The 18,534-nt window shown below is 39.6% G+C and overlaps 1 protein-coding gene across 21 annotated transcripts in view; it reads left to right on the forward strand.

The window, feature by feature from the left end:
* The window catches only part of RBFOX2 (RNA binding fox-1 homolog 2), a 271,018-nt gene that overhangs the window by 140,238 nt on the left and 112,246 nt on the right, over positions 1–18,534 (forward strand). Inside the window, exon 1 of one of the 21 annotated variants that reach the window (XM_087868769.1) lies at positions 10,490–10,621. The exons of the other annotated variants lie outside the window; for them this stretch is intronic. Within the exon in view, the coding sequence (XP_087724895.1) occupies positions 10,607–10,621 (15 nt within the window). The 5' untranslated portion in view covers positions 10,490–10,606. Of the gene's footprint in view, positions 1–10,489; positions 10,622–18,534 lie in introns of those variants that run through there. 21 annotated transcript variants of the gene reach the window in all.

Consider the following 18,534-nt stretch of genomic DNA (forward strand, 5'->3'; position numbering starts at 1 on the left):
GCTTTTGTTTACAAGTCTTACAGTTTCCAGAGTATATGTGAGAAAACTAAAGCAATCAGGAGATTTCTTAGCACCACACGTTCCCACCTTCTCCCGTCAGCCAGTAAACCTTTGGTCTCTCCCGTCACTGTACATGAAGTGGTTGCATTGCTATAGGAGGCCACCCACCCATTTTATACTGGGTCCCATCTCTGCTAGCCCAGTTAGGACCTGGACTCAGCAATTCTCTCCACTCTCAGATCATCAGGTTTTCTGTTTACTAGATTAGTTCCATTAACACACAATTCAAAAATAATACTCTTGACCTCAGCTTTCTGCCAGCTACTGCTAAATTTCTTTTCCTTTAGAGCAAAACTCAATAGTGTTGTCTGCATTTGCTCACATCAGTTCTTCTCCACTTACTTCCCCTTAAACAACCACTCAGGTTTTTATTGCCGCTGTGCCACTGAACTGGCTCTTGTCAAGGTTACCAGTAACTTCCGTGCTGCTAAGTCCAGTCAGTGACCAGGTCCCAGTCTTCTTCATGTTACCTGGCCTGTCTGTACACGTAACATCACTGACCGTTCCCTCCCTCTGATAAACTGTTTTGGGTACTTTACTTCCAGGACATCACACTTTCCTGGTTTTCTTCTTCTTTGGTAATTATGTCTCATTTTTAAAGTTGTCATACTCGGGTCTAGGTCTTTGGACTTTTTTTCTTGATTCTCATTTAGCGATCTCATCTAATCTCATGGATTTAGCTTTCAGTTAACCAGGATAGCCAGAATCACCTATCGTCTGGGTCCGGTGGACTCTCTGATCTTTTATATTGTTTAACTCTTGTGATTAACTTAAGAAATAAGAAGTGGTCAGGGCGCCTGGGTGGCACAGCGGTTGAGCGTCTGCCTTCGGCTCAGGGCGTGATCCCGGCGTTATGGGATCGAGCCCCACATCGGGCTCTTCCGCTATGAGCCTGCTTCTTCCTCTCCCACTCCCCCTGCTTGTGTTCCCTCTCTCACTGGCTGTCTTTATCTCTGTCTAATAAATAAATAAAATCTTAAAAAAAAAAAAAAAGAACAAAGAGAAATAAGAAGTGGTAGTGAAAAACATCTTTATTAGAAATAAGAAAAAAATACACTCATGCAACTTATTATATATCACCCCCACGGTGACTACAAATTACATTTGAATGTTGTTCATGTTTGTTTTAAAGATTTTATTTATTTATTAGAGAGAGTGCATGCACATGGGGCGGGGGCAGAGGGAGAAGCAGACTCCCCGCTGAGCAGTCCCCCCCCCCAGTGTGGGGCTTGATCCTAGGACCTTAGGATCATGACCTAAGCCAAAGGCAGATGCTTAACCCACTGAGCCATCCAGGCACCCCTTTTTTTTTTAATTTTTTTTTTTTTGCAGTATTTCAAGATTTTCTATCCTTTTTGTATCCTCTTTTCTTTCTGTTCTCTGAGACCCATGGTTATGGTTGAGGGTAGACATTCTCTCCCTAGTTTTGTATTTCCTGCAAGCTCATTTCTTAGCTGTGCGAGGAATTGTCTTATTACTCTGCAGTCTTGTGATGGAAGCTTTTCCTGTCAAATTAAAGCTTTCATTGTGCTAATATCAATCATAATAAAGAAAATAGACAGTGGCTATCTTGCAGTCTTTCGCTAGTATAGATTTTAACTCTCTTATCAATGTGTCTACCACTTCTTTAGCCTTGTTAACAGTAAAGATCACTTTGTGTGATTTTTTTTTTAAACAAGGGATTTTTGAATCTATTAACGTTTGAGAACACATTGAGCTGAGAAGAGCATCAGCAGTGTTTTTTTGTAAGACAGAATCATCGAATCTCTTTGAAATCCAAATAATATGCTCTTGATTTCTCTTCCTTTTCCATCTGTGAAAATACATTGAAATTCAGCCCTATTCTTCCCAACAAGAAGGCAAACTAAGGCAAGTTTTTTTGCTGAGTAGTACTCAAGCCAATCCCAAACCCGTTCTAAAATTGTCCTGTTCTATTTATGCCATGCTTTTTAAGTTCTGTGTCAGTGCTTTCCTGCCTTTGACCCTTTGTTCTGCTCTTGCTCCTTTTGTAGCTCTCTACCTATGTAGATTTGAATCTTCCAAATATGTGTTTCACTGACAGACACTGTCTAAATTTTTATTCCCTATTTTCCTGGTTTTGAAAGCATATATAGCTCAAAAGGCATCATCCTTTGAATGTAATTTAATTGCGTATAGTCATGCATCAACCCAGAGCATACACATCTTATGAATTCGGATTCTGGATTCTAAGTATATCTCCAATAGGTTATAGCTTATTGTTACTTCTGGTTCTTCTTCTTATATTTACATAGTCTAAGTGCAATATTTAAGAGTTTTGGTTTTTGTGTTTTTGTTTTTCTTTTCATCTTTGTTAGTACATAGTTCTCTTGCTTGGACCAGAAAAACCTTCGAGTCATCCTGGACTCTTCTTTCTCTCTCACACCAGTCTTATTAGTTCAGCAAATCCTTTAGGCTCTGCTTTTCAAAAATAAGTTCGATCCCATCCCTTTTCACCAGGTCTACCTCTTCTGTCAGTACATCTTCCTTTCTTGCCTAGAGTATTCTAATAGTCTCCTACTTGGTCTCCCTGCTTTCTGCCATTGACTCCAAATAATTTATTCTGAGCACAGCATCTGTCATGATCCTTTGAAAATACAAATCTGATCACGTCCAAAACTCCACTAATGTGTTTCACTCAAAGGGAAAGCCAGAGTCCCTACAAGGCTCTGGTCGAGCTGGCTCCTAGGTACCCCTTTGCCACTCATCCCCTCCTGTTCTTCCCATTCTGTTCTCACTCTCCGCTAGCTTCACTGGCCTTCTTGCTGCTCCTCAGGTCTGCTAGGCGCTTTGTCCTTGTTCCCTCCGCTCGTGATGCTCTTCTCCAGACATCCTCAAGTCTCACTTCCTCATCTCCCTCACGTTTCTGCTGGGGTCTGACCTCTTCGGTTCGTTTTTAGTCAGTCTCTTTTAAATTCACCATAGCCCCTACCATCTTCTAGTATGTTTTAAAAACATCTTTTTTTTTACTACTTGTCTCTCCTATAGAGATGTCTGGTTTGTTTACTGCTGTATCCCCAGTGTCTCGAATAGTGAACGGTGTTCAGTAAATAATCATCACATGGGTGTTAAATTCCGGAGGTTTCCAACTGTAGGAATTTATGGGGTGGAACTGTCTTTGTATTTGTCGTTCAGCCCTTCTCTCTCATTTGTCCCTGTGCGCGTCTGCCGGTTTGTACTGCGGAATCGGTAGAGCTTCGTGGCACCGGCCTTGGAACTACGTGGACTAGGTTTCAGATCTGCCTCTGCTGCGTTCTGGCTTAATGATACTTGTGTCTGCGAAAATGGAAATGTTGTAGGTGTTAAAATTGAAATTATATTTTAAAAAGCCGAATTTAAAAAAAATTGCACCAGTCACTAAAGCCCTTGAAAGTACTGCTTCCTCCTTAAATTTCCGTGGATGTCTCCACTGTCTTTGTCAGTGAATTAAATTTGTCTTCTACTAACCAGTATGCGAGAAGATTTGAAAAAAACATTTTTTACTTGATTATGTTGGCATTATTTGTAATTTGCTGCTATTTTAGCTATCTCGTTTTCTGTTGTTATTTCACATATATGGCATTTTGGGTATGTTACTGATTTGGTACACTCACGTTCTTCCCCACCACTCCGCATGGCATTACTAAGTTCTTGTTATCTGGCCTGGAAATTCAGCCACCATTTATAAATGTGTGTGTGTGTGTGTGTGTGCATGTGTGTGTATTTCTTTTAATGGGTTTTAATGGGGATATGTGATCAGAGTTCTGAACAGCTGAAATAAAAATGCATTTTTAGCATACGACCCACAGACAGAATGTATGCTGGCTGTAGTATTTTTTTCAGAGCACACGAGATGGACCCATACAGGCGTCCATTTAAAGAGGCTTTAGTTTGAGACTCTAAGGGGCTTTCATCTGTGAGGTGCACTATGGTATTCCCTAGCAAATGTTACAAGGAGAACAGTATTCCTTTTGCTTCCTTTTCTTGGTGTATAACCTTTTTTTTTTCTTTTTCTGGACACATTTCATTAACAAACTTCAGACAATTGAAATGCTAATTAAAACAGTCTCCCTTCATATTTATAAACTCTGGGTTCTTCTTCTTCTTTTGTCTTTTATATATTTAGCCCACTCATTCATCAGTTTTCGAGTCCACGGTAATTGCCAGCAACTGGTTTGGGAAAGGACACTACTAGAAGGCATAATTAAAAGTGCTACTTTTGTATATTGGTAATTTGCATTTTTTAACAGTACTTTTCTTTCCCTTTGAACTTGGATTTTTGCCACTTTTCACTAAAAAGTTAACTAACTTTTAACTGTAACTTTAAAAGTTTATGTTAAAGTTGGACAATAATGCTCTTTACTTTTATTGTAACTTTTACCAAACAAAATATAGTAGGCAGATTTCTTAAAATCTGGTAGTGAAAAAGTCATCTTTGTTTTGCCAATAAAATGTAAAATTTAAAATGTCAAGGCATAAACTCTTAAGGGGATGAGAAGGGGTTAGGGAGAGAGTAGGCAAGTTGGAAAGGGTGTTTGGCACTTGGCCAGACTTTTAAAACAGCATTTACTTCTCTATGATGTGGGCTGCAAATACACACACACACACACACACACACACACACACACACACTTTTGAGCATTCGTTATTTGCAGTTAGTGGTGCATAGTTTGGGACTAGGTAAAGGTTATTTTCCTAAGTACAGAATCAGGTTTTGACCATTTATTATTTGCTTAAACGTTTACTGAGTTTCTACTGTTTGTAGATCCCTTGTAGGGAAGGTTTGCCTTTGGAAGTGTTCCCTACACCCAGCCAGTGGCTCCATCCTCCTTCTCAAACAAAGAAAAGGGGCTAAGGTGCGTGTATAGTTTAAGTTTAACAAATAAGTTAAAACTTTTCCTTTTGAATACTTTCCCAGGGGACTTCAGTGCTTGCCGTCTTAGTCCATTAGGGCTGCTATAACGAATGACCGCTGATCAGGTGGCTTAAACAACAGAAATTTCTCTCTCACAGTTCGGGAGACTGGGAACTCCAAGATCAAGGTGCCTGCAAAGCAGGTTTCATCCTGAGGCCTCGCCTCTTGGCTTGTAGCTCGCCACCATCTCCCTCTGTGCTCATACGACCTCCTTTTCATGCACATGTTGGGGGAGAGGACAAGGGTGAGAATGCGTGTGTGCACATGTGGGCAAGTTCTCTGATGTCTCTTCTTACAAGCACGCTAATCTTGTCCCTTCATGACCTCATTTAACCCTAAGTAGTTCCTTAGAGGCCTATGTCCTAATATAGCCACAATGGGGGTTAGGGCTTTACCACTGAATTTTGGAAGGGAGGGACACAGAAACATTTAGACCAACACACTTATCTTTTTAAGTCATCAAAAATTTGAATATTTATTGTGCACTCACCACCTTTACAGATCTGCCATTATCTAGCTCAGTAAACTCAAAGAAATTAGTCAACTTTGTGAGGCCACAATCTTTTTCATCAGTGAAGCAAAAGTGTTGAACTGGTCAGTAGCTATGATTCATTCTGACTCAACCGATATTCGTTCCATTTTCATTTTCCTCTCTTCTTTTCCTCTTTCCCTGGTGTATGTAGGATTGGTCCTTGCTGTTTTTACCCTTCCTTTTCTCTCCTTTTGTTTCTTTGTATTTTTATTCTCATGTTCTGCCCTCTTTCTCTGTTCACCTCATCCCTAAATTGGATGTATTTTCTAAGAACTTACGAGTTTACTATATTGTTAGCTCTTTACAAGTTTAGCAAGTAGGGGGCACCTGGGTGGCTCAGTTGGTTAAGCATCTGACTCTTGATTTTGGCTCAGGTCATGATCTCGGGGTCCTGGGATCAAGCCCCGAGTTAGGCTCCATGCTCAGTGGGGGGAGGGGGTCTGCTTGAGATTCCCCCTCCCTCTGCCCCAACACCATTCATGCATGCATGCTCACTCTCTCTCTTAAAGAAAAAAAAAAAGTTTGGTAAGTAGATGGAGTGTTTTATATTTCTTTCTGTTAAACATCCTGCAAACCTTTAAACTAACTTTACTCTAAATTAATTGCTTTTTAATTACTTTAGAACATCTCTGGTTTGTTTTCCTCTAGTCCCCTGCCCTTTGCTAGGCAAGATAACTCACACCATTATTTCATGAAATTTAGTCTGGGGAGACTAGGGATATTGTTTTTCACGTGTGCTTTTACTAAAGCCTCTAAGTCATCATGGGAGTTGATGATGACAGTGATGTATTTTTTTACTCTTGAGAGAAGGAAGGACCTTGTGCTGTCCGCCCCCCCCCCCCGCCCGATTTCTCCCTTTTGATCTGTGACATTTGGAAGTAGTTGTTCTGAGGTCTCAGTGGCTTTTTTTTCTTTTGTGAATATCACAACAAACTTTAAAGTGAGCTTCACAGGATGTAAAAAAATGGGTGGCATGGGTGCGAGACTGTGTTGGTGCTAACATTTCCATGACTGATGGAGAAAGTTTGCCAGAAACAGTGTCAGCAAGACTGTTGTAGAAACTAGATCATGAGTGGGGAGAGGTCTTGTCCTAGTTTTAATATAAATCCTTGGTCTGATGGGCACAGTCTTAAGAAACCATCTGGAAGCAAATTCTGCACCTTTTAAAGCTGTTCTTCTGGGATTTACATTTCGTTACCCCTACAACACACTAATAGGTATTGTGATAACGGCGGTGATAATTATAAGGATGTGGATTGGCAGCTATCGATTTTCGAATGCCCACTGTTTGCCAGCCTTTATACTGAACGTTTTATAGTCATTAACATATCAAATCCCAATAGCAGCCCTATGGTAAGTGGTCATGGACAGGCCTAGTTTCTCCTATAAATTCATCCAAGTCCAGGATGAATTCTCAATGTCCCAGTAGTGCTGAACACCTATCAGGTGGTACTCAGTAGTAGATGTTGATCTGATTTGAGCTCAAGTGTACCATCTTGCTTAAAATCGTTGGTCTCTGTCTGTCCTTCCCCTGCCCAGCCACAGATACAGAAGGCATGCAAGTTCATTTCTCTTCTGTGAATTAGAAAGTTTAATCTGCCCTTATGTTAAGGAGCTGCTTTCCCACTAGTCAGCACAGTCTTTAAATAATTTGATGCCTTATTACCCATGTGCCAGGGCTTGAACATCCTTATTAGATTGGCTAGTCTCCTTGCCTGGTCTTTTTGTTCCGGTGTGCGGTGGCACTCTAGTTTTCCTTGGGACCTGCGCCCAACACTGAATCCAATTCAGTTAACTAAGGGGAATCACTCAGCCGTTTCTTCTCCTGGTGACTTTTTAAAAAATTTATTGGATCCAGATTTTCTTTTCCTTGATTTGTGTTTGATGGTATTCCTTCCTGTGTGACGAGGAAAAGTCAGACTTGGCCTTGTACTCTCACACTGAACCCTTTGACTAAGAACAGCTCAGATTAGGTTAGTTCGATGTATCCTTATGACTTGATGATTTGGATCTTGACTTCTTCCTGCAGGAGGTCAGTCTTTTCCCAGTCTCTACCTCGAGCAGTCTTTATTCCAGTGGAATAATTCCTTGCTCCCAGGACTTTGCCATCATTTGTGTTTCCACTGTTGCCTGCTGATGTTACACTCAGTCTGAAGCTCCACTTAACTGCTGGTCAGAACTTCAGTCCTTCTGCACTGGGCCTTCACAGCTTCCTTCTTTGTTCTTATTTCCTTATCTTACCTTCACATTTCTTTTGTTCCCCTCTCCTCCAGCCACGTAACACACATGACTTCAGGAAACCCAGTGATACTTCAGAGTATAGGTCTTGGAAACATGTTTATGCCCTGCCAAAGTTCAGTTTCCCTTCATCTATCTCTCCCCAGGTACTTAACACAAATGAAAATAGCGACCTTTTAGAGTAGCTTTCAAGGGAGTAGCAACATACCAACTCCCCCAGGATACTGTTGAGTGGAAGCCAACTGGTATGAAGAAGTAAGAACTAGTTTCAAAAACTTGAAAATTAACAGTTTGAACTATGGAACTAATAGAAACAAGACAAGCAAGGGATAGGGGAAGTAGTGCTCACTCTAATGTGGAAAATATATATTTTTCAATAATAAGCAGTTCAGAATACATTGAGAGTGAATTGTTTTCTTTAAATTTCATGTTCTCTGTAGCCATGCCTCTCATTGCATTGGTAAATGGGCTAAATCATGTTTCTTTATGCATCTCTGAATAAAAGGTCAAAAGAATATAGTTCATTAAACTCCTTGTTGCCTCCAAACAAATCTTGAAAGTTCAAATAACTGGGAGTCAATGCCTAAAAATATAACATACCCTACTAATTTTGAGAAGAAACTGAGACCTGCTTTTATCAGCCATTGATCCAGAAAAGGGTGTGCTCTGTATAAATCTGAGAGCCAAGTCTCCTTCATTTTCTGCCATACTCTGCAATATTGATGTTCATAATGTGATCCAGACAGTTTCAGTATGGTTCTGTGCTGTTTTATTGATTCTCACATATTACAGTTCTCAGTTAACCAGAAACCCCCATTGTTTTTTCACTTTTATTATTTGTCTTGTGACGAAGAGGTTGTTGGAAAGCCCTTTTCTGTTATCCTTATCATTCTGCATACAGATTATTATTTTAAACCTTCTTTGAAGGGACCTTGCCACAGAAGTCCATATTTACGTTTTGTATGCTTAGAGCCAGGATCTCAGTCAGGGATGAGAACGAGGTATAAATCAGAATCCAGGGTTGGGATGAGAGAGACTATATTTAAACCTCTAAGTCATAATGAAAATTTCAGAAAGTAAGGCTGTGTGTACTTTTCTGGGCTGATGGAAGATACAGGTGAGTAAATGCTGTAGGACAAGGGTGTTAAAAGTGCTTAAGAAACACTGATTTCAAGTCTTTCATTTTCACTGAGTGACCAGAAGAACTTCCACTTTGGTAAGTCTGCAGTAGAAGTATGTCACTGAAGCTTGCTCAGACTGAAAGCTGTAGGATGACTTGAAGAAAATTCAGGCATGGCCAAAAAGGAACAATAGATTCTTGACCCCACATTTTCCCTTGAGGATTTGAAGCCAGATTGGTTTAAACAACTGTTTAATAAAAAACAAAACACATACACACACAACAAAGATCTCTCTTAGTGGACTAGCCCTTTAGTAAGACGGAATGTTGGAGCTGGAATGTTTCTTGTCAGTTGGTCACTGACTTGGAAGAATTACAGTGGGACTAGGATTTGGGTCTCTGGCCTAGCCCTTAGACGAGGAGGCGCTTGTGGTTTTGTGAAAGGAGGAGAGGTTTAGAAATGAAAATAAAAGTCCTTTAATCAAGGGAAACATTCAAAAGAGGTAGGATTAGGATGTGAGCTTAGGGGAAATACCTAAACTAGAAATATTAGTTGTTCGCCAAGGAAAAATAGGAGTGTTTGAATGGAACAGCTCCATAAAGAAGGAATTATCTCAAAACCCTGTTAATTTTCTGGCCTGTTGGTTCTTAATCTTTATTTTGGGTCTTGAACCTCATTGAGAATCTAATGAAAGCTCTGGATCAGGTCCCCAGAACAATGTACATATTTATAACATTTCACACCCAATTTTCAGAGGATCATGGGCCCTGTGAAGCCCAGCCATATTAAGAATGCATTAACTCTCTTGTCATCTACCTCTGCCGAGACTTAGCCAAAATTTAGTGAAGTTGGTGCCACAGGAAGTATTTGGAGGCTAAACGATGATTAATGTTGCTTAACATGTGCATGAAGAATGGATTAAATTCAAGGTAAAAATATGTGTAATAGAATCTGGATTTTAAAGAACTTAACCTTGTTTAATCTAGTACTTAAAAAAAAAGAAGTGAAGGCAGTTGATACAGCCGATAGAGGAGATATGTTATTTAATGGACTGGATGGAAGATACTGGAACAACAGTGGCAACCCAGGCTTTGTCATACACTGTGACTCTGAACAAGTCATGTATCCTATTGTATAAAAGGATACATCATAAGAAGATACTGCTAGCAAACTAAATTGTACCATACTGAAAAATAACAAATACAGAATTGCTCTAGTCACATGTTCCCTACTAAAAGTATGTTTAGCAGTAAGTACAGGACAGGAAATCAAGATCACAGAGGCCAATGTGAAATTGGATGTTTCCATCTCTGGTAGCTTGTAGTTAAGGTGGAGATGGCAGGCTGGATCCAGGTGATGTATTTGGAGTGAGGGCCTAGATGTATAGACAGTCACGGCTGGAGTGGGCTTACTCACCCAGGGTTGAATAGGAACTAAAAGGTCTGGCGATATCAAAGATCCATGGGCCAGTCTAGAATCCGAGGATACTGGTGCTGAGGCAAATAGCTCAGGTGGTATTTTAGGGAGAGGACTCTTGGTCCCTGAACACTAGGGGTTCAAGTCCACTCTAGTAAAAAGGTTGAGGACACTTATTTATTCCTTTATCTAGTTTTCTTTTATTTCAGCAAATACATTGTGCACACCTGTGGGCCAAGCACTGTTGTGGGTGCTGGGAACATGGAGCAGGCTTGATTGGGATGCTGAGTCAATCCATTGCTTCATCACCGATCTAACGACTTTTACATGTTTTGGGTGAAGGTAGGAATGAATTCCTGAACTTGTTAGCCCAAAGCTTGACAGAGTTGAGTGAGACAGCCTGGTTGGTCTGGAAGGGAAGGAGATAGCAAGTAGAGTTTTTACTTCTTGCTCTCCCAGGTGTTTTAGAACCTGAGTACTGATTTTCCTAGATTCTTTTGATTCAGGCGGTGAAAATAGCATACTTTTGGTCAGTTTCATAAGAAACGTGATTTTTGATGATCACTTTTTCCGGATCTCTTATGCATGTTATCTTAGTTTTAAAAGACGTTTTCAAAGTGTCTGTGATAGGTCCTTTCTCATGGTGGTTTCAAGTGGGAAGTAACAAGTACTATAGTATTAACCCCAGACTTTCTAGAAAGATTCTACAATTCAGTATTGGTCCTTAATTGAGTTGAACCAGAACTTCTGTTTTAATCATCCCTCCCTTCCTGTTTTAATGGTTCATATAAGTAAAGCAGTTTTTAAAAAGTGGTGTTTTATGCAGTGTTGGATATTATATTGATAAAATAATCACATCTAAATGTTTGTTATCTTTTGTTTTTGGCTAAGGTGATTGAAGGGAACTTACTCTGAAGATAATAAAAAAATGTTATCTCTGAAACTGATGATCAAATGGAGTTTATCACCTTATTTTTTTCTTCATAAAATAATTTTCAGAGAATGCTAGTGAAAAAAAGTCAATCAGACATATTAAGAGAGGAAACCTCTCTTAAGTTCTAATAGCTCTTATCAGAGCAGCAACCTTTAGTTAATATATTTAAGAAACATGAGCAATAAATACGAAGGCTATTGTGAGGAGGTATCTGCATACTGATTTTGTCCTACGATGTGGGCAGCTATGTGTCTAGTAAGCACAAAGAATACATTGGTAAAGGCCATAAAATGTTTTGGTAACTCTGTACATGATATAATAATCATAAACATTAGGCATAATTGTTTTGTTCTGGGTGACATCAAAATACAAAGCTGCTGGTAGATGTATTTAGAGTATTCTGGATTTCAGGGCCAACTAGTCTTTTTTTAAATTAAATTTTTTATTTTGAGATAATTATGGATTCACTACACATATTTTAAAGTGGCATTTGATGAGATTTTGGCAGACATAAACAACTGTGACATAGTCGAGGTAATGAATATATTCCTCGCACCCCAAAAGTTTTTTTTCTTATCATTTTGCCACATTTGCTTTACTATTCTCTAATTCTTTCCTGAGCCTTTGAGAATAAATTTTTAAAAAATGTGTGTGTGTATATACGTACATCTAGATCATGTCCCTTTAGTCCAAAATGCATATTTATTTTCTAAAAACATAACCACAGTACACTTAAAACAACCAGGACATTTCATATAGATACTGTTATCTCATATGCAGCCCACATCCCAGTTTGCTAATTGTCCCAGTAATGTCCTTTATAGCAACAGATAGACTTTCCTTTTCACTCAACTTCTGTTTTCAGATAATTGCAGATTTGCATGCCTGTATGTTGCAAGAAATTGAGTAGAGATATCCCATGGATATCATTGGTAACATCTTGCAAAACTATAGTACAGTATCACAACCAGGAAATTGACATTTATGCTGTCAAGATACAGAACACTTTTATCACCACAAGGACCGTACATGTTGCCCGTTTATAGCCACAGGCATTGCCACCTGCCCTGCTTCTCCTTAACTCATTGCAACCACTGATTTGTTCTCCATTTCTGTAATTTTGTTATTTCAAGAATGTTTTATAAGTAAAATCATGTATCATATAAGCTTTTGAGATTACATTCTGAAACAGCTTTTTAGTTCCCTGGAGATTCATCTTGGTTCTTGCATATATCAGTCCATCCTTTTTCTTGTTTCATAGTATTCTGTGGTTTGGATGTACCTTAGTTTGTTGAAACATTCCCATGTTGAAAGACATCTGGGTCGATTCCAGCTTTTGCCTGTAACGAATAAAGCCGCTGTAAACATTTGTGTATAGATGTTTGTGTGAACAGTCCTCGGGGGTAGATGCACAGGTGTGCTGTTGCCAGCAACGTGAGGGTAATTGCATACTTACTTTTTTAGGGAGCTGTTAAACTGTTTTCCAGTGGCTATACCATTTTGTGTTCCCACTGGCAGTGTATGAGTTACTTAGTTTTTCTGCATTCTCAGCACTATTTGATGTTGTTATTTTTTCTTCCCTAGCCATACTGATACGTACGTAGCATTCCCTAATGGCTAATGATGTTAGACATCTTTATTTGTGCTGATTTACTATTTGTAGATCCTCTTTGGTGAAACTTCAGTGTCTTAACCAGGTTCTAATTGGATTGTTTCCATATTGTTGAGTTTTAAGAGTTCTTTCTGTATTCCACATTGTAGTCCCATGTCAGATGTGTGGTTTGCCAACATTTCTCTCACTCTGTAGCTTGTCTTTTCCTAGAACAAAAGTTTTTAATTTTGATGAAGTCTAATTTATCAATTTTTCCTTTTATGAATCATGTTTTTGGGGTCAAGTCAAAAAGAACTCTTTGCCCAGCCCTGGGTCCTGAAGATTTTCTTCTATGTTTTTTCCTAAAAGTTTGGTAAGTCTGTGGGGGTGAACATATGGGCTCCCTATTTTTCCTTCTCTGAGGTGGCTTGGGCCAGGGTATTGGAATGCCTGGTGATAGCCTGGGAAGAGTGCAAGTTTAGGCCCTCCACTAGGTCTTTACTGACGTGGGTGGGACTGAGGTTGGGTTTGGCTGGATTAGGGCAGTCTAAAAGTTTTCTGTCTGGCTGGGCTTCCCCTTTCCTTGTCCTTTGATTGCAGAGAGCAGGCTTTTGTTCGGGCCTTTTTGTCTGCGCCCATCGGCACTTCTAGGTTCTGCAGCTCCCAAGTCCAGGCTCCGCGAAGCAAAGAAAACCCAGGGAGCTCATCACCCTGTCCTGAGCTCCTGAGCCAGGTTGCTTTCTTCTTTCCACCTGTAAGAGTCTTTATATTTATTTAATATTTCAGATAGCTAGGGTTTTAAATTGGGAGAAATAGGGGAAAGTATATGTATTCCTTCTTTCTGGAAGCAGAAGTTGGTAGTTTTATGTTACTTGATAGTTTTTCTGTCAAAGAGAAATGTGTGTGTAAATTAATGTATAAATATTAATGTTCCAAGAGAATTAAATACTGTCACTTACCCCTAACCCACACGTTTGAGAAATCTTCCTTAAAATATGGCGTGAAATGGCGTGTCAGTCTGCAACATGCATGGTTCCAGCCGTGTCTCCTGGTGTACCCCAGTGAGGTCCGTCTTCAGCGCACTGGCTGCGGTTTGCTTGTTAATCGTTTCACATGTTGCTGCTTATTGTGTCAGCAATTTAAATCTGTTTTCCTGATTTGGCATTAGTCATGTCGTCGTTGCTGTTAAGCTAAAGAACTGTGCAGTTCCACAGTCTTTTTTCTGAAATTCTTGGGCCAGATATTGCATCATAATTGGGAATATTTTGTAGTTTGGAAAGGAAAGACAGTACATATACTAGGGTGTGTACACCCCTAGTTGGCTTTGGGCAACACCTTGTAATCACATTCATTCATATATTTTTACAGCTAAATGTTTTTTGTGTACCTACACCAATTATGGTGTTGTCCCATTTTATCACCAAATGAGCCTCTCTTCCACCAGCACAAAAAACGGGTGGGGAAATGGGTAAGAAAGAAATGTAGTTTTCCAAGCTTTTTGGACTTTGGAATTACACATAAGGGATTTTGGACCTGTGAAAATAGGGCAGTCAGCAAACCCAGCTGGAGTAAGGCCCCTATTTTTAGCCCTGAACTCCACACTGTTTCACTGCTGAGGTGGTGCTGTAGGCCCTGGAGTTGCCAGCTGTGATTGTTTCCAGTGTGGAAACAAAAGCGGCTATTGGTTTAATCCTGTTATATGGTGTTGATCTTAAAAATCGTTGGATTCATATTAGGATTTGGGGTTTAATCCTGTAAGGATCAGACTAACTTTCATCTTATTTATCCTAAATCCCTCTTTAATCTTGTTAATTATGCCAGACCGCTTTCCCAAGGGTCAGGGTAAGTGTGTGTGTGTGTGAGTGTGTGTGTGTGTGTGTATGTATATAGTGCGTATTTATATAGTTGCTTTTCCAAAGGTATCTTTCTCTCTCTCTGAAAATGAAGACCACTTTTCTCACAAAGAGCCATAGAGCCACATGTACTTCTCCAGAGTAGCATTAGTATTGCAAGGATGACATCAGTTCTGTATTCTTATACCTAAGATTAAAGTAGTCTCTGCAGGGCCTCCAGAGAGGGAATCTAGTGCTCGTCTTGGATTTCCTGAGAAGGCATGTGGCACTCTGAAAGGGGGATGTCATTTGAGTTTAGAGGCTCTTAGTAAAAAAATACAGTTAAATTGGTTATAATTGAGATACCCCTCTCCTATACTAGAACAGAAAATCAGTTCTTACCATTTGACCTTCACATTGTAATTGTGCTGTGTGCCTTAGAGAAAGAAAATACATATTTCATCTTGGATCTCTTTGCTTCCACTTCACAGAACATAACTGCTTTGGACCTTGTGCTGTTTATTCCCTTCTTTCTCTTAAAGGATAATTGTCAATGACTGTCCTCTCCAAGCAATAAACACGATAGGTCCTAGCTAATCGTAAGACATTATTTTTTTTCTTTTCTTATTTCTACTTTTAGGGATGGGAAGTTTTGTAATTGGACCAAAAGTTTTACTGGTGGATTCAGGAACCAGTAAACCTATACCAAATGATCTCTCTTGAAGCCCCACAGAATTACTCTTCTTCCTCTAGTTGTTGGGTGGTGGTTGCTCTCGTTTTTTTAACTATAATAATTGGAGCACCTGATGTAGATAGAGTCCTTCAGCCGCTAGAACGTGATGGGTTTATGTCATGGGGAAAAATAGCCTGGCCAACTCTGTTTTAATCTTTCTATGATTATTTCACTTGCAACAATTACTCAGAGATTCCTAAATATAAAAGGTAAAGCAAACCATGGTATCAAGAATTAAAATTAAACTGGCCTTTAGAACTATTGATATTTTATATCAGCTATCTTTTATTTTTTACAAATGAAGTAGGTACAGTCTTTAGGTGCATATATGGTTATGAATGTTTACTTTGCATATTCATTTTAAAGGAAATAAAGTATTTAAGGGAACTTAACTTATGTATTTATGTAAGGGAACTTTATTTAAATTACGGGAAATTTATTTAAGGGAACTTCTTTGCAAAAATGCAAGATGTCTTCATTACTGGCAGGGCTGTAATGCTGACATTGAGATTGTGGGAAATGGAAAGAAGTTGTTACCAGGATCTAATTATATAAATGGGAAAAATTTAGGGTAAAGAACTCACTTTCGGTGATGGAGTGATTGTGTGTGTGCATGCTTTGCCAGAAGTGAGGAGGGGCGACTTTGATTTCTAATCCGCTTTGGGGGAAGCTCCATATCAGGGCTGCACAGAAACATTCAGTGAAGCAGCTCCTTTATCATAAAGAGAATTTTAATTAAAAAATGTTCTTGCATCGTGAGCAGAGTAAGCGACAGCCGGCTATACTGGGCATTTATCTCCTTCAAACCACATTACCAGTAATTGCTGCATTAAATCAAAGTCAGAAGAGATTACAGGTCTGAATCGAGCAAGGGGCTCGTGCCAGCCCAAGGATTCCCACACTGCTGCATTGCTGCTATCAGAGCCTTGTTCCAGTCCCCAGGAGGGATGAGAGTCAGGTGACGCCTGACAGTTCATCTGTAAGCACAAGTGTGGGGAACACAATCCAAGAAGGGAGGCAGTTACACCTTCAAGACCCCATGGCCTCGCCTTTTGCGTAGCTTTTCATTTTGAGCACCAGGGAGTGGTTTTTTATTGTTTTTCAGTACTGTTAGTTAAAAACAGGGAACATGTTACCTGCTTTGCACTTGAGGAGATGTGCTTTGGGATAAAAATCACTTGTACTTTCTCTGCTCCTTTACATATTCATATTGCCTTCCTGGTCAAGCATGGTCTTCTCACTTGACTGAGTAATTCGACAGAAACGCACTGCCTTACGCTGCACATGTGTGGGAGTTTCCTCTTCCTTCCTCCTTCCCCGCTACTGCCTTTCCTCCCTCTAACACAATTACATAGCTCTTCACATGCTTTCTGCTTCCTTTCGAGGCCACTTACCCCTCAGATATAGATCTGGCTTCATAAATCAGATAATTCTGAGTCTCCTTTGAACGCCCTTCCTAAATTATTGGAGATGATAATGATGACGATGGCAGTGACGGTAAGAGCAGCTCTAACTTAATACTCACTCGTTGAATGCCAGTCGTGCTCATATGCCGGCTGATGTAATCGTCATAGCAACCCTATGAGGTAGGCATGCCTATCATCGTCTTTTTTTCCAGATACAGGGCCTGAGGCAGAGCGATGTGAAATAACTTTCTCAGAGTTACACAGCTAGGAAGTGATGGTCTGGCTTCAGAACCCTGAGCTCTTAACCGCGCCCTGAGTGGCTTCTGCACACTATTGGGGCATTCTGCTAGGTATTAGGGGTGCCTTGAGGAATAAGACAGATTATGTAGTCCCTGCCCTCCTGGGGTGGGAGAGGCAGAAATTACACTCATGACAAGTTGAAAAGGACATGTGCTGGTGCTAAGAGGGTATGCAGCAGAGATCTAAACTAACCAAAAGTGCTTTTCAGAGAAACCTGCTTTTATACTTGTGCTTAAATCTCATACCCAATTTGCCGCCATACCCATCCTCTCCCTTTTTATAAGACTTCCTCTGTAATGTTGTAGGGCACACTGGTGACTTTCCTCAACTCCCTTTACTGATCCACCACCTCCCCAAAGAAAATAACTAGCCCTCCACAAACTCATTGCAGTTCGCAAGGCAGGAATGCATTTATGGCTTTAATAGCTCTACTGAAGTTTAATTGATACACAATAAATTGCACATATGTAAAGCTTATAATTTGGTAAGTTTTGACATATGTATACACCCGTGAAATCACCCCTACGACCAAGATAATGAAGATATTAATCATCTCTAAAAGTTCCCTCATGCCCCTTGTAATCCAGCTCCCCCTCCACATCTCCAAGCAACCACCGATACACTTTCTGTCAGCATGGATTAGTTTGCATTTTCTAGTGTTTTGTAAAAATGGAAGCACAACAAATACTCTCTTTTTCCTGGTTTATTTCACCCAGCATAATTATTTTGAGATTCATCAGTGTTACTGCATATTCCAATGGTTCATTCGTTTTTATTGCTTAATAATAGTCTATATTGGACATACCATAATGTGTTCATCATTTCTTTTCTGATGAACAGTTGGTTATTTTCAGTTTCAGACTTTGATATATAAAGCTGCTATGACTATTCCTGAACAAGCCTTTATATGAATATATGTTTTCATTTCTCTTGAATACTTAGAAGTGGAATGGATGGATCATATGGTAGGTATATGTTTAACTTTTTAAGAAATTGCTAAACTGTTTCCACATTGACTGTACCATTTGACACTTTTACCAGCAGTATTTGAGACTTTCTGATCCTCCATGGCCTTGCCAGCGTTCAGTTTTGTTGATCCTTCAAATATGACTCATTCTAATAGGTATGTAATGGGATTGTTTGTGGTTTTAAGTTCTGAACGAATAATGGCATCGAGCATCTTTTCATATGCTTACTTGCGATCTCTATACCTTCTTTGGCCAGGTGTCCAAGTCTTTTGCCCATTTAAAAAAAATTGGATTACTTGTTTTCTTATGGTTGAGTTTGGACAGCTCTTATATATTTTGGATACAGGTCCTTTATCAGATACATGCCTGCAAATATTTTCTCTGAGTTGTGGCTTGTCTGTTTTCCTTACAGTATGTTTTGTAGACCAGAATATTTTAATGAAGTTCATTTTATTAGTTTGTTCTTTTACATGTGCCTTTGATGTCATATC

This window comes from Ursus americanus, chromosome 17 (genome assembly GCF_024610735.1).
Source record: "Ursus americanus isolate L20-20 chromosome 17, mUrsAme1.1.p, whole genome shotgun sequence".
In the NCBI taxonomy this organism is placed as follows: Eukaryota; Metazoa; Chordata; class Mammalia; order Carnivora; family Ursidae; genus Ursus; species Ursus americanus.